Source organism: Chrysemys picta, chromosome 9 (genome assembly GCF_011386835.1).
Source record: "Chrysemys picta bellii isolate R12L10 chromosome 9, ASM1138683v2, whole genome shotgun sequence".
In the NCBI taxonomy this organism is placed as follows: domain Eukaryota; kingdom Metazoa; phylum Chordata; order Testudines; family Emydidae; genus Chrysemys; species Chrysemys picta.
The window spans coordinates 86,240,969-86,265,746 of record NC_088799.1 but is presented as its reverse complement, the minus strand read 5'-3'; the positions used below and the strand labels follow the sequence as shown (position 1 = coordinate 86,265,746).

Below are 24,778 nucleotides of genomic sequence, written 5' to 3'. Positions count from 1 at the left end.
GAATCCCACCCCCAGCTTTACAACCGAAGACACATGTTACAAGATAAACCAGAGCTAAGGCCAGGAGAAAAGTGGGAGTGGGAGATGGTGGGGAGCAAGAAGACCCAACAACAGGATCCATGACTGGAGCAGCAAGAACCCTCCAATCCTATCTAACACACGCCCAGCAGGCTGCCTTCAGAGAAACAGGATTCAGCTTCATCTCAATCCTGACCCACCACTGAGAAGGCCTCCTCAAATCCATGGACATGCTGTGAGAGGGCATCAGTGCCACCAGGCAGAATGAATCTGTGATAAACTAGACCATCATTTTCACAGTGTGCTAACCCAGACCCAGCTGAATAAATATGAAGCAGAATAATCATCTCCGCAGACTCCAGATTCAGGTAGCGTACCTTGGCTGCCAGTTCACACTTACACCTTATTGGGCTTTTCAATATTAGCAAGTGTTTCTGAAACCCAAACAGGGAAGATGTGCTGGAAGGCACTTAAGAAGTTAATCAAGTTGGTCTCACTACACACAGACTTAGTGCTAGCTGTATCGTTTCAAGGTTATCCCTAATAAAGCTTGTGCCCCACTGCAAACACACCTGGCTCTTTGTATTGGCTTAAATCTCAATGGAGACCTAGTGGTGAAAAGTTCTGTGTCTCATTTGCAAACACCGTGAGCCATCTAGCTCCCAAATACAGATGACATCATGGAGCCTGAAAAGCAACTTCCCACCAGCTTTAATATTGGATCCACAACCAGAAAAATAACTTGAATATTCATCACTTTCAAAACATGTGTAAAATCACCATTTAAAGAAAGAAACTAGTTTGTTCCCTCTTACCTACATTTGATTGTTAATACATGGGGAGACTACACCGTGTGCACGTTCAGATTCCTCTGTGGCTATACTATATTTCCATGTATTTTATTTTCTTATTTATTTTCTGTAAGGGTGGATCCTGCTCCTATTGAAGTTAATGGCATCTCTCCCGTTGACTTCAGTGGGTGAAGGATAGATATAAGGACCCTATCATGCTCCCATTGAAGTAAATGTCAAAACTCTTATTGACATTAAAGGAAGCAAGATTGAACTTTAAGGGTCATACTGTACCCTTGAATAGAGAATGTGACTTCCACTGATGCCTGTCAATGGAGTTGCACGTAAGCAAGGATATTGTATGGCCCGAAAAGAGCAATGTCAGGAGCTACCACATGATGTAGCAGGATGTCATTTCTACGGTCAAAGACAATAAGGAACAGCCACCAAAACATCATGTAAGAGGTCCTATATTTAATAATATTAAAGGAGAACATACTTTTTACATCACCTTTTCCGTATTAAAAATAACTTATTTGTAACATTGCTTGGTTCCGCACCAATATCTTTTAGTTTCCCTCTCTCTTTTTCCCATTCAAAAATTGTAAGACTGAAACAAGGCTAAACCACAGCCGGTGGTTTGGGAGAGACACACAGATCACAGAGAAAGAGTGATGTGGCAGCTGAGCTAAACTACTTTTTCTGATCTCACAGAGGGTAACACAGTTCGAGCTCCTAGCCCTGGAAAAGGCAACACTCAATGTACAGAGATTAGGAACGTGGACACTTTTAGGACAGAAGGAAGTCTGACATCCCATCACAAAAAATGTGCCAAATTAAAACCAAGTCACTGAAATCTTTTAAGTCTACCTTAGGGGCTTCATGCACGTAAACTGGAGACTAGATTATCTGCTCTGGTGGTAGAGCTGGTGTAGCTCCACAATTCACACTAGCAAAGTGGCTGGTCCATACACTTTAGGATTCAGATATTAACAAAAAGTTTCAGAAGGATCTATAATTTGATGCGATACTCTGTGAGCCTGATCTTCTACACACAAAACTGGCACTGACATTGCTCTAATCCTCCTTAATGTGGATATGCCTTGAAATATGCATACATACTGTTTAATATGTATAGACACTGAAATAGACCAGGCACAGTGTAAATTACAGATAGAGCTATGTAATACACAACGCTTACGATTCTTTCATGTATCGTTTCTAAACAATTCGATCATAGTGACTCAGTCTCTGAAAACACTTAAAACAGCCTCATACGGGAAATCAGACCGCGCTTTTATAATAGAATATGGCAAATCCTTATATCCTGAGGAGTTTTGTGTGTTTGTAAAAGAAGAAAAAAAATAGAAGTGAATGCTGAAGTTTATCATGGCATTACTATAGTCTGCTCCAAGTAACTCAATTTGACTGGAATTGCTGCAGTAGTATGCTACAAGTAATTCAGAATTCATCGCAATTCAGAACAGCACTTAAGCATGTGCTTAAGTCCCACTGAAGTAAATGGAATTTAAGCACATGCTTATAAATAAGCACATGCATACATGCTTTCCTGAATCAGGGCCACCTATATATTGAAATTACTCGTATACTGTCTATAATTCTTTTCTTTTTATATTCCAGGGATTCTGGAAAAAACCTAGCACCGTATGGACGCTAATCCACATGCATTTCTGTACAAGTACTCATGCAATACAGACTAATTATGTGTTACCTCTGAAATGCTCACTGATCTCTACCTATAGTCCAGGTATCTCTACCTGGAGAAATGCATCTTAAACCTGGGAGTGTGACCTCTTACCCTGTTTTACTTGTGGCTTTTGCTCAACTGAATGGCTATTATTTTCCCTCTGAAGAAAATGCTTTCTTCTATTAGGCCTCTGTAAATTCCCTTGTTGAGGCAGTGTGTGCTCAAAACCGATCATCGGGCTCAGTCCTGAAGAACCCTTCCTCGTGTGAGTAGTGCTTGAGCATGCAAAACTCCTCCCATGAGTGAGTATTTGCAGGATCAAGTTCTTAGACATGTCACGTTAAGTGCAATTCACAGTTTTTGTGAATGTCACGTTAAGTGCAATTCACAGCCTGTAACATTTCTTTAGAAAGTTCCACTAGCAGGGTTTTTTTGTTTGTTTTTTAATTATCTAAGCACTGTTCATGGCCGATGGAAAACTATCTACTTCTGCTTAAGCTACCCACATAATAGGTTGCCCAAAATTCCATTCAGTTTTTGGGTTCCTGCTTTGTCTCATGCAAACTGATTTTGACAGATCCTGGAGAAGAGAAACTGAGTTTTCTGATGCATCTTTAAGCACCGTACAGTACTGCTGTCAGTAATATGACTCATATCTGCTTATGGATACAAGAGACTTGGATTTCCCAGTGAGCTATTGATAAGTGTTCTGAACTGCTATAAGGAAGTCCCAGATTTATTTTTTGGTGCTAGTCTCTTGCCTCCTAAACTGACAGGGATTGGGAGATGAGTGGCAAGACACTCAGACCATGGATGGGGTGGGAGCATCTTGTGTCACTCAAGTGACCACTCCTCTGCCTCATTAAGAAGCATAATTGTCACTGCAGAACTGCTCAGTCATCTTTAACAGATAGGATGGTGGCTACCATTCAAAGCCTTTAGGAAGGCCCTGGGGGAAAACTGGTGGTGGGGATCTTCAAGATTCCTAACAGAGAAGATAAGAGGAAGCCAGTTTCCATTGTGCCAAAGGTAAATTTGACTTCTCAGTGTAACACAGGCTGTAGTCAGTAGTATTGTTGGCATAAATAATTTGTTCTATGATGCCTCTGATGCTTTAAACTTAAAGAGCCATATTTTCAAGGATGGTCTCTAAAATAGCATCCACTTGATCATACACCCAACCATCAGCCCCTAAAATAATCAGGTTTGTGTCCACAAATAGTAAAACCTTGCAGTTATGAAGCACCTTCCATCAGTGGGTCTGAAAGCACTTTACAAACATTAATGGACATTCGGCCTCACAAGCCCCTGTCAAATAGAGCAGTTATCTTCATTTTACAGATAAATATATTGAGGCACCAAGAAACTAAGAGACCTGCTCCAGTTCATACACGAAATCTGGCAGAGCCAAGGGCTGAACTAAGATCGTCTGACAACACTCCTGTGCTTTGTTCACAAAACTGTCCTTCCCCAACAAGAAGCTCTAACCAGGAAAGAACATGAACCCTCGTCCGTCTGCATTGAAGTCAAATATCTTAATACAATAGGTCAAATGGGCACTTAACCTCAACGTGGTCAGAGGGTTACACATTTAAATTAAGTTTTTCGTGGGAACAAATGATTTCTCATGCAAAATTGTGGGTGCACATAATTGTGGGCTCAAGACTGTAGGTGCAAATTTGGTGCAAAATAACTCAAACCTCTGGGTAACTCCAATGTTTGTTTTGGATCATCTCACACGCAGCTCTTTTTTCTTTTTAAAAAAAAACCACCTTGCATTATACACATCATCACAAAAGATGCAGCCAGTACAGAGTGTTAATGGTAGCAATGGAAAAAACAAAAAATATGGAATGGCATCCTGGCACAAATGAAGGAACAAAACGGTGCCATCCTATTGCCAAGCATTCGTGTAGCATCCAATATCACAACTTCCTAATTCATTCTAATGACCAGGGATTGCAAAGACATACAATAATCTGCATATCTGCTGAACCAAAGTTAAAATAAAAGCAAAAACAACAACAACAAAAGGTTTATTTGCATGTACTGTACCCAGGTAAAGTTTTGTAGTAGTCAGGTTCACTGAACTAACCTATGCCAGTAAAGCCTAAGCATAGTAAAAACCACCAGCATTTTGTAAATACATAAACTTTGCATCCTGCAGGAGTCATTAGTAATTAATAAAAGTGAAAGGTTTCTCTAAATTCCATAACAGTTTGTTTCCCCCCCCCCCCCCCGATATGAGTTTCTTAAAATACCGTCTTTGAATATCACAAAATTCCATTTGTAATATAATTAGAGCCTCTGACCATAGTTAGGGGTATTGAATTGTATAGACCAAAAATGCAAGTTTAAACATTACAAAAAAATTATCAAAACATTCATTATTTTGAATTGACTTCTCTTCTGTTTGGCAGTGATGACATGATTTCTAAACACAGTTATTACTGTTTTGCAATTGGCTTTTTTTTTTGTAAATTTTTCTGAATGTGTTTTTTAAACAAAAGAAAATCACCAGCTTTTATAAAAAAGGAGCTTGAATACTTACTCCCAAAACACAGATACAAGTTTTTTTGTTTTTTTTTTTATAAAAAGTGTATTGGTTTCTTGCTACAAAAAGCGACCTAAAGGTGTCAGACCTGAAAACAAATTCTCACAGTGTTTTCAGTGTTGGCTGTTTACAAGGCATTAATATCATAAGCAGAGATAGAGAGATACCATATGGCAGGTATAATAACTTGATATCAGCCAGCATTATCTTTGGGTTACATGAGAAATCTGGTTCACCACTCAGCTGACATGTATATATATCTTTGCTTATTTATTAGAAAATGACCCAATACATAAATTTATAATGTAATCACTGTGCTATAAAAACTTTACTTAGCATTTTATGCAGCATTTCTGAATCTTGTCCAAACTCCTTTGTTTCACATTCTGCTGGCATCTTAAGCATCTTTTACCAGAGCAACAAGTCATCTCTCTCCCTACCCTTCAGCAACAGAAATTGGTGCTAGACAGCATGCAGGTGCTAAAACCAGGGATGCAAAATTAGAAGCAGATCTGCTTTCAAAGAGCTGCTAGCATTCATCAGCATTTTGAAAAGGTGGAGATTAGTATTTGTTTCCTTTTAGCTTTAGAATTGATCAGCGAAAGATTTATTTCTGTATTTCTAGTGGGAACTGTCAACTTTTCTGCAGTCAATAGTAAACTCAAGAACTTAGAGCAGAAGAAAAACATTGAAGTAAAAGGGAAATGCATGAGATCATTGGTGTCAGATTGCTGGCAATTTTACATCCCTATATAATTACTCAGAAGGATGGTATCACTCTATCCCTATTAGTTGATAGGTGTCGATTTGTGGCACGGAGGAAAAATCACAGAAAAAAAATGACATATAACGTTGTGTCCTTTGATTTGAAAGTACCAGTCATCTATCTGCTTCTTTTGGCAGAAGTACTGTACTGTATTTTAAACATAGCTTGTACTAAGGACAATTAGCATTGTGTTCCTTTACATGGAATCTCCAAGGGAATCAGAGTCATCCAAGGACAGAGGCAGGTACAAGTCCTGTAAGAAGAAAGAAGAAAGTGTTAACTCCCACAATCAGTTTCCAACTTAATCTTATAGTAAGGAGACAGCTCTATGATTCAATTCAGTGGAGTACCACTTCCTGTGAACAAGGTTGAAGTCTTCTTCATGGGACTACAAATGGACAAACCTATTGTCTAAGGAGTTCAGGACTGAAACCATGGCAGATTACATGCATGGTGGAGCAGGAAGATCTCATTAACAAAAGGCAGTGGTAATTTGAGAAGAACCTTTTAGCCACTTCTCACTCGGTGTCAATCTGTGATAGATTTTGCACGAATCAATAGAATCTTTTGTGATCCAGGTCAGCTTGAACCTAGGTCCAGAATAAAGAGTCTTACCTTTATTTGACAGCTGCCCCTATGCAACTTCTTTAGAACAGCTGTCTCTAGAGAGTTGAGGGGGCTATTACATGCTTTATCAGATCGTCTTTATTTCAAGCCCATAATAATTATACATGAACAATTAGATGGCTTTAAAAATTAGTCCAGGCTACCACATCTGGCTCTGGCTCTGGATATGAACTCCAAAGTTCCTATTTTAGGCTTTGATCTGGTCCCACCTCTTAAAAGGTCCCATATGGATCCATGTATGCAAACTATCACTAAAGAAGGCTAAAGCTCTCCTTGTTCCGTACTGAATGCTGTGTTATAGCCCCACAGAGGGGCTATTATCAAAACACAGCAAAGCACAAAGAATTTTACGGGAGGAGGAGGGGTTCTATACACACCTCAAGCCTCAAAACATTGGTTGGGATGGGGGATTTCTCTAAGAGAACAGATAAAAGGGAAAGATAAAGCTCTTTATCAAGCACTAGAAACAAACCGATGACACATGAAAGATTATATTCATGTCTACGGTTAATTCAGTGGAGAAGCCTGTTGTTGATCAGCTCTGCTCTCAGTAATCACCGTCAATTGTAAATTTTCTATGGGAATTCACTAGAATGGTCCAGAGCCAACTAGGCAACAAACATAAATAAAACATTAAACAAGGTGAGTTTATAATTTTAGTTATAAGCCTGGGGGGGGACCCCAACCCCTACAATATTTGAGAAGTATTTTCATATTGTTGATTACTGAGGTATAAAAGGGAACCTTAAACACCTGAAAAATACATGAACAAGTGCTGTGTGCAGGCTGTGGGCCAGGAGCTGCCCCCATGAGACAAGTGACTGGTTGTTACTTAACCCCTGCTACTTTCCCCAGCAAGAGGTATTTTCTACAGGGATTATGTGATTGAGGAAGTGTTCGTACAGCACTATTAAAGATCAGGCATTCTATAGGAATTGCTAAGAGCTACTTTTGAAGCCTACGCCTTGCACTTTGCACAGTCATCCGACTGTACCAGCAGAAGAGACTGTGCACTTGTTTTGTGTGTACTAACACCCAGATGTACAGGGAAATGCCCTTTTGCATGCACTAAATTGATTCACACACACTTTGGCAGGCACAGTCAGTTGCATGTGAAAAAGTGAGAATGCAAATTCAAAGACCGGACTCAGCCTGGCTAAAAATTTGGTATTAAGGACCTAATCCAAAGCCCAATGGGAGCCTTTTCATTGACTTCAGTGAAGTCAGGCCCTAGAAGTCCATGCTGAACATGCTCATTTCATCGTAAGAATGTACGTTACAATAACATTAAGGATCTGACTGAAATATGCAAAGTGCCAAGATTTTCAGACGCTAGTCTCCAGCTCATGCTTCCCCAGCTTCACTGGATATTATGTATGTCTAAGGTGTAGGGATCTCTGGGAAGTCCTGCTCAGCTGGTATGACTCCACTGTCCCAAACCAGGGGCCGTGCTTTAAGGTCCTACATGCTATGTAGTTCATCAAAGCAACTGAAATTAATGGGAGACTTTCCACTGATTTCACTGGGCTTTTATTCAGACCCAAAATTACTACAGGCCAGATTCTAATCCCATTACTCACCTTGATCCTCAGTCAACCACCCTAATCCTCAGATAGGGACTACTCAAAGAATAATGCACCACTCAAAGTGAGTAAGGATTGCACAGTCTGGCCCCTAATGAGCAATGGGATTCTTTTCATTGGCTTAGTCAACTCCTGACTAAGCTGATTTTCAGACCTCATTGTCTTATGATTATTCCAAGGTTTTGTTTTAATTCAGCCCCCTCTAACGCAGACTCAGTCTGCCAGGCCCATTTGTTTATTCAATTACAGTCGAGTGCCAAAAGTAGGGTGGTGTCTGTCATTTTAAAAAAAGGACATTTTTTTAAATTGTTCACTCCCAGCCTTTAGCAATGGGGCCACACAAACCTGAAAATCAGAATCTGTTCAAGAAATGTGCTCCTGACTACATCCAAATTTCAGCCCAAAGTGCTTTATTTCCACCGGCTTAACCCCTCCATGCCATCAAAGGTCAATTAAAATGTTATATCCATTACTAGTGACTGCCTCTACCATGTTGATCTTGTTACATACTGAAGCGTAAGACTAGCCCTCAGCCATGAGGAAGTAAGGAGGCATGAGGAATGTTGATCATTGTTCTTCTTTACTAAGAGACCCACCTATTTTCAATAAAAAAATTTATATTCCTCTGATTTCAGAAAATGCACAGCAGCGATTTAACCAAGTAACTGCCTAATTCTTTTGTAGGGCTCTCTTTGAGAGTTGGAGACTATCAGAGAGATAAAGAAAACCACCTGCGACTGGAGAGCAGAAGAGTCAGGTAATGAAGAGGACTGTTTATTTCAAAGGAAGATCTAGGATGAAATCCTGATCCCATTGAAGTCAATGGCAAAACTCCCATTGACTTCAATGGGTCTAGAATTTCACCCCTGAAATTAACAATTAGCATGTGTTCTATATTCAGTGAGGACACCTTGGAGAAGAGGATACCCAGTCTGTGGGGTAGCGTAGCCCAGAAAAGAGATCAGAGGAAGCCAGTGGGAAAGACAAACTGGATGCAGCCAAAAGGCTGGCTGAGCAGCAGAACCAGTTACTGTGAGTGCTGAGGGACCCTTTAACAAAAGATCCACCTGTGGTCATAGATGACAGCAGCACAAGTTCACAGATGTGTAACAAAATTCCCTGCTGCCCTTCCGATGACATGGTAAATGAAAGGATGTTACCAGGAAAAGCAGTCATTGCACCAGAAAGGAATTATCACAGAATGTAATTACACAGTAATTCGTAGCCTGTAAAATAGAGCATGACCTAAAGTTATTGTTTTTTTTAAATTTCCTTATAAGACAATATTCGGTTCACTATTTAGACGTGCACATTTCTTTCATTGTGTAGAGTTGCCAGCACTTTAGGCTTTTCAAGATAGAAAGGTTTACTTGAAGAATGTGCATATCACTACACCAGAAACTATTTCAGAGTGATACAGTTTAAGGACACAATTATCCTCTCGGATCCACACTGGGGATCTATATCAGGGGTCATTCTCTCTGTCTCGGAAATAGAGGGCGTGGATCAGTGATCTATGGCCCATCCTACCACTACACCCCAGAGCCATGGGTTTAAGTCACAGAAAGGTTGGTTCAGCCCCTTCATTTGTCTGGGGGTTATAAACGGAGTTCTGTGCAGTTTTGGATGTGATCTTAAAACCAACATCTTATCTCTACTATGGGGACATTAAGGATTTCATGACACTACTTGTAAGAGCAGGAATTTGCCACAAGATCTTAGGCCAAAATGTAATTTCCTCATCTCCCCTCCCAACCAGAATTATACACCATCCACCTAAAGGTGGATGTATTTCAGCAGTGCTGAAAGTATGACATTTGTAAAGGGATTTGGGATCCTTTCAGAATGAAAGGACTTTACAAACATAAATATTGTTATTAAGTAGCTCACACGGAACTCCCACCTATAGCACTGGTAGTCCGGCAAGACGGTCTAATGCAAAATATGTGATACTGAGAATAAGTTCAAACCAACAGCTGAGATCCAAACAGTACCCTAACTTTAGGGAGCTTCTCATCTGGACTCGGTTCTGAATTCTGCAGTTTGGGTCCAGTTTTAACCTGTATGGCAGATTACAGACCTTTACCGGTGGTTAGAGTTTTGCCCTAAAATTTTACAACTACTAGAAATTTGAATTGACAGGTAAGAAAATGCAGCACTGTGTGAATTTAGTGCTAGTGAAAGGTACTGGATTAAGTGCTTAGAAAATGAAGGGCTTTGTTCTGTGTTGCATGTATAGAGTGAGAACCCCAGCTGTGGTTCCATAGGAAATTCTGGTGTAACTAAGTAACACCCATCCTGATTCTCCATTAGCTTTTGCAGCAGCAGTGTGCAAGTGTTGACGACAGCTCCGATGGACAGTGAGAGGGGCCAAAGTTGTGGGCCTTGCATTTCCTTCTGTTCATTTATTCCTTGCAGCAGAGGTTCACGGGGATATACCAACCCTTGATTTGTTGGTCTTGTTCCTGTTGTTCAGGGGAACGTGGAGAGAACCACACGTACCAAACTGACTGTATGTGAAAACAGGCACAAGCCGTTCCTAAGGCCAATGCTAAAAACAGCTGCAGAGGAAACAACCATCTGAAACAGCCCTCACTTCTGTTACATTCAGTAAAAAGCTTCCCAAAGTCAGTGCTACTGACATACTGCCTTATTAGCCTACAAAGTGCATTTACAGGTACTCACGGTGGATTTTTAGTCTTTGAAAACAAAAAGATTCTAGGTAATGGGCCAGATTCTCTGAGGGTGTAACCCATGTAGTTATGCCACCCAAGAACGTGGTTTGTTTTAGCCATTTTGTCTCTATGTCTAGGTATATGTAGCTAGGAACAGTTTTAGTAAGGTATAAGAAACGTAATACCTTGTGCTTACGGAGGCTCCCTGGACTGGTAGGTGTGGAGATTGGAGACTGCTTGGATTTGGGTGTAGACAGCTGACTGCTTGATGTTCCATTTGCTGTCATAAAATAAGACAGAAGTCAGCAATGAATTCACAACGAAAAGCAAGAAGCAGATTATTTCTCTACTTCAGGGAGATGGAGAACATTCAGACCGATAACATCTAAAGGCTTCAGTTTATTTAATCTATAATTCAGGCAGGGAACAAAAAATCAAAAGAACAAAATAATTATTCACTGGATTGAATGTTTCAGCAGTTCTAAATACAGGGCATTGCCACAGCTGAGAGGCAATATTTTACTTTATAAATATTATCCCACTATAAAAACCCACGGTAAGACTTCCAGACTTTCAAGCAGTTTAATACCATTTAAACGATGCAGTACTTTGAGTTATCAGTGAAAATCAAAGTCTGCAATGGCCTAGATCACGAACTTTAAATATTAGCCAATGAATTCATACATTCGCTTAAAATGTATATAAAACTTAGTCTCTTAAGCCACGGACTGCACTTAGTGCTAAGGACCCTTGATGTGCCGGTCACCATGTGGGCACAGACATAGCTACACCCATTTGCCCACTGCTCAGGGCTGGGGAGTGGGCAAGTGCATGGAGGCATTAATACTGTACCCTCCTGAAGGTGGTGGAATGAGAGTACATTTCCCGTAGCTCCCCTGCAAGGTAGCTTCGCTCTGCCAGCACTGGCCTGTGTGTCGAAGCTACAACCTGGCCTTCTGGGTTTTCATAACGACTAAAGAAAACAAAAATCTTCCCAACTTTTATAAATCATTAAAAAAAGTAAACTTCATTTAAACCTAACCTCTGAACAAAATGTTAGTGGGTTGGTCTGTGCTGTCTTCATATAGCCTAGTAGTGAAATGGCTGCGGTCCATGCCAGAGGCAGCTATTATAGATGTATAGGGTAAATAAATAAATAAAAGTAAACACCAAATTACAGCAAATAACAAACAAAACAAAACACTGTGACCAAAAATGAAATGAGCGAAAGGAAAAATCTTACTGCCACCGATGTTCTTTAAAGTAGCGCATAACTTGGAATATTATGAAGCGTCATGGTAAATATTTCATAAGGATATGTTTCCTCCATGTGAATTTGGTAATGTTTTTGCTAGATTCTATATGCTGCGCTTCAATTCCGGGGAGACAGACCCTGATTCTGTTCTTGTTCACATGGCTTTTAATGGCGCAACTCCATTGGTTTTGGTGGAAAGGAATTCAGAGTCAAGCTGGCTATGTCTAAGTATATTATTTTTTGGGGTCCTTCAATTCTGAGTAATCCAAGAAGGAGTAGGCTGGAGGCGTTACTTAAACAAGTATTAAAAATACATTTCCCATTCAAGTCTACATAAAATCATATAAAAAAACAATCCATGATGCTTATTCCTTCAGTACAATTCCCAAAACTAAAAAATCAAATGTTCTGATTGTTGCTTTCTTAAATGGCATTAAACATTGCTAACGTTCCATATACATACATTAAACAGAATGTTCCTTTGCCAAGAAAACAAACACAATTTTTGTTATTAATTTGAAGTTTTACATAGAAGGAAAGAAAAGTACAAAGATAGGACTTCTTATTTGGGTGTGCCTAATTTGCGCCCACAGTTACTATGACTGCGAGTAGATGCATGCCAGGATGGCAAAAATTAGGCACTTGGGATTAGCGCATGAAATCATGGCAACTGCGTGTGCAAATGAGGCATGTAATTGAGCATAAATTTGAGTGTGTAAATTGTCTGAAAATCAGGCCTATACAATTTATAAGGCATAATATTGTGAACAGTGGCAGGCAGGGTGTATGGTGTATCAAATTTTAAAGATCAGAAAAAGGAGTGAAAAATAAGTGTTTAGATAAATAGCATCAAAGTACCTAAAGTGGGAGAAAATGACATTTATACCCAGTTTAAGACTTCTTTATACCTTCAGAGCCATGTGAAGGAGCCTTAGCAGAAATGAGAATTAGGCCCCATATCTGTGGTACTTACACCTATGAAGTCATCTGAATTTTGCCTGGGCAGGGACAGATAGCCTGAGCCTCACCTATTGCAATACTAATTCTATATTACAGTTCTGGGCCAGCCTAAATAGGGTTTGTGGCCTAAATCTATACGTATATACACTTAGTGACCTCACAATCATAGAAATGTAGGACTGGAAGAGACCTCAATAGGTCATCTAGTTCAGTCCCTCCACTGAGGCAGGACTAAGTATTATCTAGACCATCCCTGACAGGGTATTTGTCTAATCTGTTCCCACAACCTCCCTAGGTAATTTGTTCCAGTGCTTAACTACCCTTACTGTTAGGAAGTTTTTCCTAATGTCTAACCTAAATCTCTCTTACTGCAATTTGAGCCCTTTACTTCTTGTCCTGTCCTCAATGATTAAGGAGAACAATTTATCACCCTCCTCTTTATAACAGCCTTTTATATACTTGAAGGCTGTTATCATTTCCTCCTCCCATCTTCTCTTCTCCAGACTAAACCACCCCATTTTTTCAATCTTTCCTTATATGTCATGTTTTCTAGACCCTTTAATCATTTTTATTGCTTTCCTCTGGACTTTCTCCAATTTGTCCACAGTGCCAAGAACTGGACACAGTATTCCAGCTGAGGCTGGATCAGTGCTGAGTAGAATGGAAGAATTACTTCTTGTGTCTTGTTTACAACTCTCCTTTGGATACATCCCACAACGATTGCCTTTTTTTGGGGGGGGCAACATTACACTGTTGACTCATATTTAGTTTGAGATCCACTGTAAACCATCCCCCCCCCCCGATCCTTTTCTGCAGTACTCCTTCCTAGGCAGTCATCATTTCATGATGTTTACTCACTTAACCTGTCACCCTCATGGTTATTTCAGCTCCTGGACAGAATGCAGAGTTCTGGGATCAGGTTTTTACCACTTCCTAGCCTACTCCTCCTGAGTCTGAATAAGGACTGACTGAAAACTGAGTAAAGTCTTCAAGATTTGCCCCAGTAGGGATAGACTACCAGGCCTATATACAGGGCTGATCTCATTCTGATTAGCACTACTTTGCAGCCTATGGTTCCCATCTAGCAAAACACCAGAGCATATACTTAACTTCAAGCACACAAGTTCTGCCGTTGACTTCAGCGGGACTGCTCACATATGTAAAGATAAGTCTTGGCTTGATCCTGCACTCACTGAAGTCAATGGCAAAGCTCTGCATTGATTTCACTAGTGTAGAATAACGTCCTGTGTTTACGTGTTTTGCTGGATTAGGGCCAGCGTGCTCAGCACCTTGCAGGATTGACCCATAGGCACGTTTGAGAATCCATTATGTCTCTCTCCGATTGCCAGCCAGAATTTGGCGCCTCGTCTTCATATTTCCGTATGAGGAACAATCCCGGTACTGTATCCACAGTGGTCTGTGTTTCCACCACAACTTTCATTCATTGTTTCAATCCATTAGCATCCTCTGTCAATAGTTTCCCTCCATTCATTTCATGTTGTTAGTGTAGTAAGGTGTTTTGTGTAACTGCTGTGCTAAGAATGAATCCCTTTTTACGTGGTTTTGTGTTTTGCCATTAAAATATTTGCTGAATGTTTTTTTGTTCCCAATTACCACTTTATAATTATAGTGTTTTAAAAATAAAAATAAAATCCTGAGAACCTATCTGCCACAGACAACCTCATAAGGATATACTTCCCCATGTTCACCATTAAAGGCAAGGACTGGAAAAGATCCCTCCCCTATTGAGTGAATAGTGGAGCTGATTAAATTTAGGCTGCGTTAAATTAGGCCCCAGTAACAATCCAATATGCAGGAAGCAGTGAAAGGCTTTGATGAGCTGCTTTAATGACTGTGGTTGGTGCAAGGTTGGGGGAGGGCTCCTGTTCCTCCTCTCACACCACTTGTGCACCTAGGCCCATTTCAGCCTAATTCTTTACTTCTGTGGCTCCTAACTTTCTTGACATTCTGCCTTTGAAGTCCCATTGCTGCTCCATTCCTGCAAAGTCACAATGGCTTCCCCACCCCCGACCCCAGTTTTGAGATCTAGAATTGTAAATTCTTTGGAATTTCTGGTCAGACGCCAGAGTAATTTATTCTCCAATGAAGCGATCCTGTTCTGAGTCCCTGAGACGCTCCTGACCCCCCACTAACTTCTGGGCAGTTGCTTTCATTTCTAAGATGGCCTCAGGTATCTTCTCTATCTACACTTCATCTACGATGCTTTTTAATACCAATTTTAGCAAATATCTTTGGATCAAATTTAGAGATAATGCAAGTTACATGTTAACATGTGGATGTGAGTCCAAGAGTGTCTAAGCTGGTGCAACGCTCATGCTATAGGGACCGGAAGAAAGTATATGTCATATCAGTGTAGATTTATTTGACTTGCTTCTGACTTTGGCCCTTTATTTTTGTAATGTACATTTGTCAGTATCATTTCATCTCTGAATTCAATGATACTCTGAGGGGTGGATAGGTAGAGAGGTCAGGTCACCATTAATAGCCACTCTTCATTACAAATTTGTACCATTTGGGAATGAGATTTCTATTAAAATATGGTCAAAATACTGGTGTGCAGAGAGCTGGAGAATGGAGTGACCTTACAATTCACTTCAAACCATTCTGCAGTAAAAAAGAACTTTGGTCAACTGTATTGGAAAATAGGATTGATTGCCTACTGGCCGTGATCACTCACGCTACTTCACCCTTGAAAGCTGAGCAGATTAGCGTTTAGAGCAGATGCATAAAAGTTTAGTTTATTAACTATACAACATAAAATATAAACTGAAGACAATTCAGACAAAAAGATTTTAGATCTCCGGCAGGTTTGTTTAGCGGGGGACCTTGGCTTTTCTATTATGTAAGCTGGTGGGTAAAATAGCTCTAACCTACTCAGTGTTAGCTGGAAATCCAACTCTAACTTTGAAATTGTCTCTTTGGGTATGTCTTCACTACCCGCCAGATTGGCGGGTAGCAATCGGTCTATTGGGGATCGATTTATCGCATCTCGTCTAGACGCAATAAATCGATCCCCGAATGCGCTCCCCGTCGACTCCGGAACTCCACCAGAGCGAGAGGTGGAAGCGGAGTCGACGGGGGAGCCGCAGCCATCGATCCCGCGTTGTGAGGATGGGAGGTAAGTCGATCTAAGATACGTCGACTTCAGCTACACTATTCTCGTAGCTGAAGTTGTGTATCTTAGATCAATCGTCCCCGCCCCCAGTGTAGACCAGCCCTTTTGGTACTGTTATTGTTGATCCTGAGACAAAAAGTAACCCTCCTTACAGGAAACACACACACACACACACACACGAAGAAGTAAAATGAGATTTCTTTGCAGCGTCAACATTTTCCCTCTCGCAAACAGAGAACTGGTGGAATTGCTAATGTTTAGGCATCAATGGACAGCAAAAATATGTAATTGCTGCAAGGGAGGAGAGAAATTCCCTAATACAATAAGACATAAGTGCTATAGAAATGCTATTAATATTTGATGAGCACTGGTGAAAAAAGGACATTTAGTCAGCAATCTGACGAGACTGATGTATAGCAATAGGGATATTCATGTACTGTTGGGAAATAGATCTGATTTTCTCTGCTTTGTAGTAAAAAATCCCATTCATTATCATACTTTAAAAATGTATTCTGAACTCAAATGGGACCAAATAGTGAGGTGTTAGAGCCAGATCCTAACTCAGTGGTGGGCAACCTGCAGCCCGCGGACCGCACACAGCCCGTCAGGGTAATCCACTGGTGGGCTGTGAGACAGTTTGTTTACATTGACTGTCTGCAAGCACGGCTGCCTGCAGCTCCCAGTGGCCGTGGTTCGCCGTTCCTGGCCAATGGGAGCTGCTGGAAGCAGCGGCCAGCACATCTCTGCGGCCCGCACCACTTCCCACAGCTCCCATTGGCTGGGAATGGCAAACCACAGCCACTGTCAGCTCCGGGCAGCCGTGCCTGTGGATGGTCAATATAAACAAACCGTCTCATGGACTGCCAGCGGATTACCCTGATGGGCCGTGTGCAGACTATGGGCCGCAGGTTGTCCACCACTCTCCTAACCGGTCAAACTGGTATAGCTCTTTTGAAGTCAATACAACTATGATGATTTAAGTTAGCTGGGGATCTGGGCCTGTATAGAGTCATAAGAGTTTAGAATTTAAGGCCAGATCATCTAGTCTGACCTATCACGGGCTACCAGCACCTATATGCATAGCTCCTGGAAAACCAGACTTTATAATCAACTTTCAGAATTAATGAATGGTTGAATACAAATTAAGCCTTTATTGTTTATATGTATAAAATATTATATATGCCTGTGCAATCTTAGTTCAGCCCCCTTATGATGCAGCCTTTAACTACATGATTACATATTATTTTTTCATTCAGTGCACAGGATGGACTGTGCTCTACGGATGAATCAGGGTTGTGCAGTGAAAGAGGCTATTGTCTGTGAGACACCTGCCTCATTTGTTGCAGAAGGTGGCAGGGACTGCAGGGAGAGAAAGGACAGTCTCATGGTTAAGGCAATTGCCTGCTACTCTGCTGAACTGGATTCTATCTCCTCAGCCTCTGTCACAGAGTTCCTGTATGAAGCTGGGGAAATCACTTAAACCAAATTTTCCCCAGATGGTCACTAATTGTGTGTTCCTCATTTTCTGGATTCCTGACTTGAGGCCTTGCAGTCTGATTTGCAGAAGTGCTGAGTACTTACAGCTGCAAGTGAAGTCAATGGGAGCTGTGCTTTAAACATAAAGTGCTGTATAATGCTAAGTACTTTGAAAAATCCGGGCCTTGGCATTTCAAATGGCGCACCCAAAATGAATGGTCAATCTGATATTAATCTCTTTGTGCCTCACTTCTCCATCTGTAAAATGGGATAATAGTCATTCGTTGTGAAGCGCTCAGATACTATAGTGATGAGTGCCATAGAAAAGACAATGAGGAAATTAATAATTCTGTATTAAGAGCAGGGTTTGTATAGTATGCAGTAGTAATGCCTGGGACCAAACAATATGGATAAAATAAAATAGTAAATAGCTACTTTTCAGTGACCACTGTCAATTTTTCACACTGAAGGAGGCAGGGGTCCTATGGAAAAAATAGTATGTGATCATGTAATTAAAGGCTATCATAATGCATGCACAAAAAGGGGCTGAATTAAGATTGCATGGGCAACCTTAAATCAGAGATTTCCTGACTTCGGAGTGCTTGATTTTACAATCTTAACATTCTTTTAATGTGGCTTTTAGCATGTAATATCTCCATACAGTATATAGTGTAGCTTGATGGCTAGCTGGAGCGTAAGTGGAAGTGGAAATATACAGCAGGCTGGTTTGAGCAATATTGTGCATAATCCCAAAGACATCTGCTGCCTTTTTAACACATTCATTTAAAATAACCCTTGGGAGTCAGGTCTGCAGTCAGGCCTGATTGATGTTCTGTATCTGTTCTGCTAATTGTTGCTGCCTTGTGGAAATGCATTTGTCGCTCTATCCCATTAGAGAAGCAAGAAATTAAAGTCCAGAAACAGTCCTTTGCTGATCTGATCATTGGTTCCCCGAGCCAAAGTCAATCCTAGGCCACTAGACCCTGTAGCTTGAAAAGGTCATATTTAAATTTAAACTCAATGCCCTGCTGATCTCCCCTGTGAGTCACTGAGGCCATGCCGATGTTAATCATTTCTTGCTGGAAAAATCATAGACTCCCCCGTCACAGAACAAATATTTGTACAACTGAACCCTGATCTGACACATGAATTCTACCAAAGGCAAAAACTCCAAAAGAGTGAAAAGGCATGACAGAATTATTTCTTCAAGCCTGAAAATAAAACATTGATTTTATAGAATCATAGGACTGGAAGGGACCTCGAGAGGTCATCTAGTCCAGTCTCCTGCACTCATGGCAGGACTAAGTATTATCTAGACCATCCCTAACAGGTGTTTGTCTAACCTGCTGTTAAAAATCTCCAGTGATGGAGATTCCATATCCTCCCTAAGTAAGTTATTTCAGTGCTTAACTACCCTGACAGTTAGGAAGTTTTTCCTAATGTCCAACCTAAACCTCCCTCGCTGCAATTTAAGCCCATTGCTTCTTGTCCTATCCTCAGACGTTAAGAAGAACAATTTTTCTCCCTCCTCCTTGTAACAACCTTTTATGTACTTGAAAACTTTATCATGTTCCCTCTCAGTCTTCTCTTTTCCAGACTAAACAAACCCAATTTTTTCAATCTTCTCTCATATTTTCTAGACCTTTAATCATTGTTGTTGCTCTTCTCTGGACTTTTTCCAACTTTTCCACATCTTTCCTGAAATGTGGCGCCCAGAACTGGACACAATACTCCAGTTGAGGCCTAATCCATGCGGAGTAGAGTGGAAGAATTATTTCTCGGGTCTTGCTTACAATACTCCTGCTAATAGATCCCAGAATGATGTTTGCTTTTTTTGTAACAGTGTTACACTGTTGACTCATATTTAGCTTGTGCTCCACTATGACCCCCAGATTGCTTTCTGCAGTACTCCTTCCTAGGCAGTCATTTCCCATTTTGTATGTGTGCAACTGATTGTTCCTTCCTAAATGAAGTACTTTGCATTTGTCCTTATTGAATTTCATCCTATTTACTGCAGACTATTTCTCCAGTTTGTCTAGATCATTTTGAATTATAATACTATCCTCCAAAGCACTTGCAAGCCTTCCCAGCTTGGTATCATCCACAAACTTTATAAGTGTACTCTCCATGCCATTATCTAAATCATTGATGAAGATATTGAACAGAACTGGACCCAGAACTGATCTCTGCAGGACCCCACTTGTTATGCCCTTCCAGCATGACTGTGAACCACTGATAACTACTCTCTGGAAATGGTTTTCTAACCAGTTTTGCACCCACCTTATAGTAGTTCCATTTAGGTTGCATTTCCCTAGTTTGTTTATGAGACAGTCATGAGAGACAGTACCAAAAGCCTGACTAAAGTCAAGATATACCACATCTACCGATTCCCCCCTATCCACAAGGCTTGTTAACCTGTCAAAGAAAGCCATCAGGTTGGTTTGACAGGATTTGTTCTTGACAAATCCATGCTGACTGTTACTTATCACCTTATTATCTTCTAGATGTTTGCAAATTGATTGCTTAATTATTTGCTCCATTATCTTTCCAGGTACAGAAGTTAAACTGAGTGGTCTGTAATTCCCTGGGTTGTCCTTATTTCCCTTTTTATAGATTGGCTCTATATTTGCCCTTTTCCAGTCTTCTGGAATCTCTCCCGTCTTTCATGACTTTTCAAAGATAATCGCTAACGGCTCAGATATCTCCTCAGTCAGCTCCTTGAGTATTCTAGGATTCATTTAATCAAGCCCTGGTGACTTGAAGACATCTAACTTGTCTAAGTAATTTTTAACTTGTTCTTACCCTATTTTAGCCTCTGATCCTACCTCATTTTCACTGGCATTCACTACGTTAGACATCCAAACACCACCAACCTACTTGGTGAAAACCGAGACAAAGAAGTCATTAAGCATCTCTGTCATTTCCACATTGTCCATTATTGCTCTCTCCCCCCACCCCTCCGCCCTCATTGAGTAATGGGCCTACCCTGTCCTTGGTCTTCCTCTTGCTTTTTGCTTCATACACACTGTAGTTCTGATCCAAAAATATCTTGCTAAATCTGAGTTATCGTATGGGTTTAATGCCAACGGTTTAGTCACCTGTGATCCTTGCTTTTGGAGTTCCAGATCTGTTCATTTCATTTGTATCTTACAACCTAGATAGCATAGGGAAAGGAAACAGAAATTCTAAGGAAACTTACCTTTGGGTCAGATTGTGCTGTCCTTACACTGGATAATAGCTTACTATGAGAATAGTTCTATTGAAATCAATGGACCTTCTCTTGGCAGTAAGGTTCTGCTCAGCATGAGTGAGATGGATAGAATCAGCCTTTCTGAATTTTTGAATTATGGAGGGCTAGACTGAACCGTTAGGTAAAGGCCTGAGTTATAATTCCTTTCCTACTACCCCTTACCCTGGGGGGAAAGTAACCTGCTGCAGACTCTTTTCAGGTGCAATTTACTAGTCCCTGAAACTCTCCCTGCACCAGTTTACTTCTGCTGGTGGGTGCTTTGGGAGCAGAGATACAGAGACTTGACTCCACCCCAGACCAGGGGTGAAAGTAACTTAAAGGACTTACCGGTACACTGGAGTCCTGAGCAGAGGGCGGGGCCTTGGCCGGAAGGGGAGGGGTCTCAACTGGAAGAGGTGGGCCTTTAAATCCCCGGGCCTTTTAAAAATCACCGCCGGAGCGGTGGTTGCGGCAGCGGCCGGGAGCCCTGGGGCTTTGGAGGCGATTTAAAGGGCCCGAGGCTCTGCTGTTGTAGCGGCGGCCGGAGTCCCAGGCCCTTTAAATCACTGCCAGAGCCCTGCTGCCAGAGCCCGGGGGTAGCAGTGGCGGCTGGGAGCCCCGGGCCCTTTAAATTGCCACCAGAGCCCCGCTGCCGGAGCCCCGGGGTAGTGGCATTGGCCGGGAGCCCCAGGACTCGGGCAGCAATTTAAAGGGCTCCGCTACCCCTGGGCTCTGGCAGCACGACTCTGATTGCGGTAGTGGCAGCCAGAGCCCCAGGCCCTTAAATCACCACCAGAACCCCAGAGCTGCTGGCTGCTGCTGCTACCCCAGGGCTCCAGCAGCGGGGCTGTGCGCTGATTTAAAGGACCCGGGGCTCCAGCCACTGCCAGGGGCCCTGAGCCCTTTAAATCGCCGGACTGGGGAAGCTGCCCCCTCCGGGTACAGTCGGCGGTGTACCGGCTCTTGCCAGTACTCCCTACCGGACTGTACCAGCTTACTTTCACCTCTGCCCCAGACCTACTTGCTCTTATCAGCTCCATGAATCTTGCTTTCCCTCTATACTGAGGGACAGCAATCTGGGAGATTGTTGGACGATTGTGGTGAAAGGTTGGGCTCACGGAAAACAAGGACAAGGAAAAAGGTTCTACAGAAGTACATTCTGAATTGCTAACAATTTGATACATTCAGTGGATTAGCTCACATTGCCATGATAGTATGTGAGAAACCAGCAGTGTCAAAGCAACAAGGAAGTTCAGTCTGAGACTCAGAGGGAAATGACCCATCATATGGCAACAGTCTGCTCAATGTTGGGAACAGCCACTGTATCAAAAGAGAAATGACACAGGCAGCACTCAGAAGTTAAATGTACAGGCCTGCCACAACTCTATCAGTGAGAGGGAATAAGGGACACCCTAGGAGATACAAAGCTTGCTCTCATCAGTAGAATGTGATTATTGGTTCTCAGACACCCTGTGCCTCTGTGACAATCCAATATTTGTCCTCTGTAGAAGGAAAGGAACATAAGAACATAAGAACGGCCGTACCGGCTCAGATCAAAGGTTCATCTAGCCCAGTATCCTGTCTACCGACAGTGGCCAATGCTAGGTGCCCCAGAGGGAGTGGACCAACAGGCAATGATCAAGTGATCTCTCTCCTGCCATCCATCTCCATCCTCTGACAAACAGAGGCTAGGGACACCATTCCTTACCCATCCTGGCTAATAGCCATTAATGGACTTAACCACCATGAATTTATCCAGTTCTCTTTTAAACGCTGTTATAGTCCTAGCCTGGTTCATGGAAAAGCTTGGTTCATAAGGAATATGGCTGGTTACCTACTGAACATTTTGAGGTGATTCCTTATTGTAATGTTAGTTCTAGTTCTAGTTCCTGGCATCAGTGACTACACACACAAAAAGATTGAACATCTCAGAGATATTGCAAAAGGATGAAAACATTGAAGCGATAGACAGTCTCATTACAATGAATAAGAAGTGGCCTGGAACCAAGACAGCTCAGGTAGCTATTGTTACAGTTAATGGGAAAACAAGATTGAATATGTCTGGTAAAGAAAGGGAGAGCAGGAGTGTGCTAAGAAAATAGTTTGGCCTCTTCCTATAGATTAGCTAAGTCATTGTTGGAGGATACATTGAGGAGGTGGGATTTGGATGCCTCTATATCAGGGGTAGGCAACCTCTGGCACGCGAGCTGATTTTCAGTGGCACTCACTCTGCCTGGGTCCTGGCCACCGGTCCGGGGGGCTCTGCATTTTAATGTAATTTTAAATGAAGCATCTTAAACATTTTAAAAACCTTATTTACTTTACATACAACAATAGTTTAGTTATATATTATAGACTTATAGAAAGAGACCTTCTAAAAACGTTAAAATGTATGACTGGCACCCAAAAACTTAAATTAGAGTGAATAAATGAAGACTCAGCATACCACTTCTGAAAGGTTGCTGACCCCTGCTCTAGATAGAGCCCTCATTTTGGAGGGAACTGAGTTTTTCATGGTGCATCCAGGGTGTGTCTAGACTGAAGGAGACAGAGTTTTCTGAAGAGAAACTTCCTCTGGCAGAAGGCAACAACGTGCCAGCAATTCCTGTTCTACTTCTAAGACCAGCTAGCCTGGATCGTTGCAGCAGCAAGCGGCCACGATCGGGGTCATGGCCCTTCCTTGCACAGGCCTGATGCTTGTTTCTAATGACAAGTGTTCAATTGAAGGATTTTTTTTATCATTGTTAATTTGGGGGCGGGGGGTTGGGGCATGAGATCTGATCGTGTACATAGTTGGGTGAGACTCTGCAAGGGTTGCTATAATAAAAACTCCCAAAGCAGAGCAGAATAATCAGTACATTCCAAGTCACGTCAAGCTGACAGCATCTATAATTAGGTTACTCAGAGACAGCCTTATATACCCGCCTTTTTATATTTTCGTAACTATTAACATGCAGCCATCCGCAAGCAGTTCTAACCGCAGTGACTGGAGCCAAGATAGCAAATATGCATCCAGTGTTTGGTGGTGCTCCAGGAAGGAATGCCTTAGGTCCAAATGCACCTGCATAATCTGACAATTTACTGCATACCAATGGATACATGACCATAGTGAATATGGGACAGACTGCAGGGTTGTCTTAGGTCAATGACAAATAAGGGCTTAACTTCAGCTTGGTTCTCTCTCCTTGAGTTTGAGGGAAGATAATGAGGTAGAGCTAGAGATTCCAGGCCAGTCAATCAGTTACCCCAGCAGGAAGGCACAAAAATGATGGGCGAGGGGACAGAAGGAGAAGATACCTTTGAACATGAAGGATGCCACACACAGTCATTCCAGCGCTGGGACTTTTCTGAGCTTGTGAGACCCGTTTAGTTTTTTTGTCTATACTGCTCTCCGATTATACAGAGATAAAAACCATCTCAAAGCTTTTTCTGTGAATCTTTCATCTGCGGATTACAGAGCACTGTGCAAGGATCAGAAGTATCACTACCCCCAAAAGAAGGGGAAAGGTTAAGTGATGTGCCCAAGGTCACAAACTAAGTCACTGTCACAGACAGGAATAGAACCCAGGTCTCCAGATTCCCATACCTATGAATTATCCAGTGTACCACCACTGCTTCATGTGTAACAAATGCTTCCAAATCCTTAATGTGGGGAATATTTTATATATGTCAACACTGACAGATCAAAAGTGTTTCTAGGAACCAACAGTAGGGCAAGTGGACAACACTTTCAGGCTATCAAAGCTGCATCATCAGGACCATCAGCACAAGAAGGCTGTGCTGGGGCAGTTCTCTCTACCAGTACTGTATAAGCAACCTATTCCTTTTGTCCAATATCTGTAAACACCATTAATTTCCTTGTTGACAAATGAGCCACAGTACTGAAGGCAGAATTTGCCTTAAGATTTACATTGTCTGTATGTATGAGGGTGTGGGCTCAGGTAAACACTCTTGAATGATGGCCAGAGGCAAATCCACTGCTGTGTACATTCTGATTTTT

At 41.7% G+C, this 24,778-nt stretch overlaps 1 protein-coding gene across 4 annotated transcripts in view; it reads right to left on the bottom strand.

The window, feature by feature from the left end:
- Positions 1 to 4,745: 4,745 nt before the first annotated feature.
- The window catches only part of DCX (doublecortin), a 100,143-nt gene continuing 80,110 nt past the window's right edge, over positions 4,746 to 24,778 (bottom strand). For 2 of the 4 annotated variants that reach the window (XM_008170034.4, XM_008170036.4), the window contains exons 6-7: positions 10,908 to 11,002; positions 4,746 to 6,090 (exon numbers count right to left, since the gene is read on the bottom strand). In XM_008170034.4, coding sequence (XP_008168256.1) covers positions 6,034 to 6,090; positions 10,908 to 11,002 — 152 coding nt within the window. In that variant the 3' untranslated portion in view covers positions 4,746 to 6,033. Of the gene's footprint in view, positions 6,091 to 10,904; positions 11,003 to 24,778 lie in introns of all 4 variants that reach the window. The other 2 variants (XM_008170033.4, XM_008170035.4) reach the window with 1 other exon arrangement.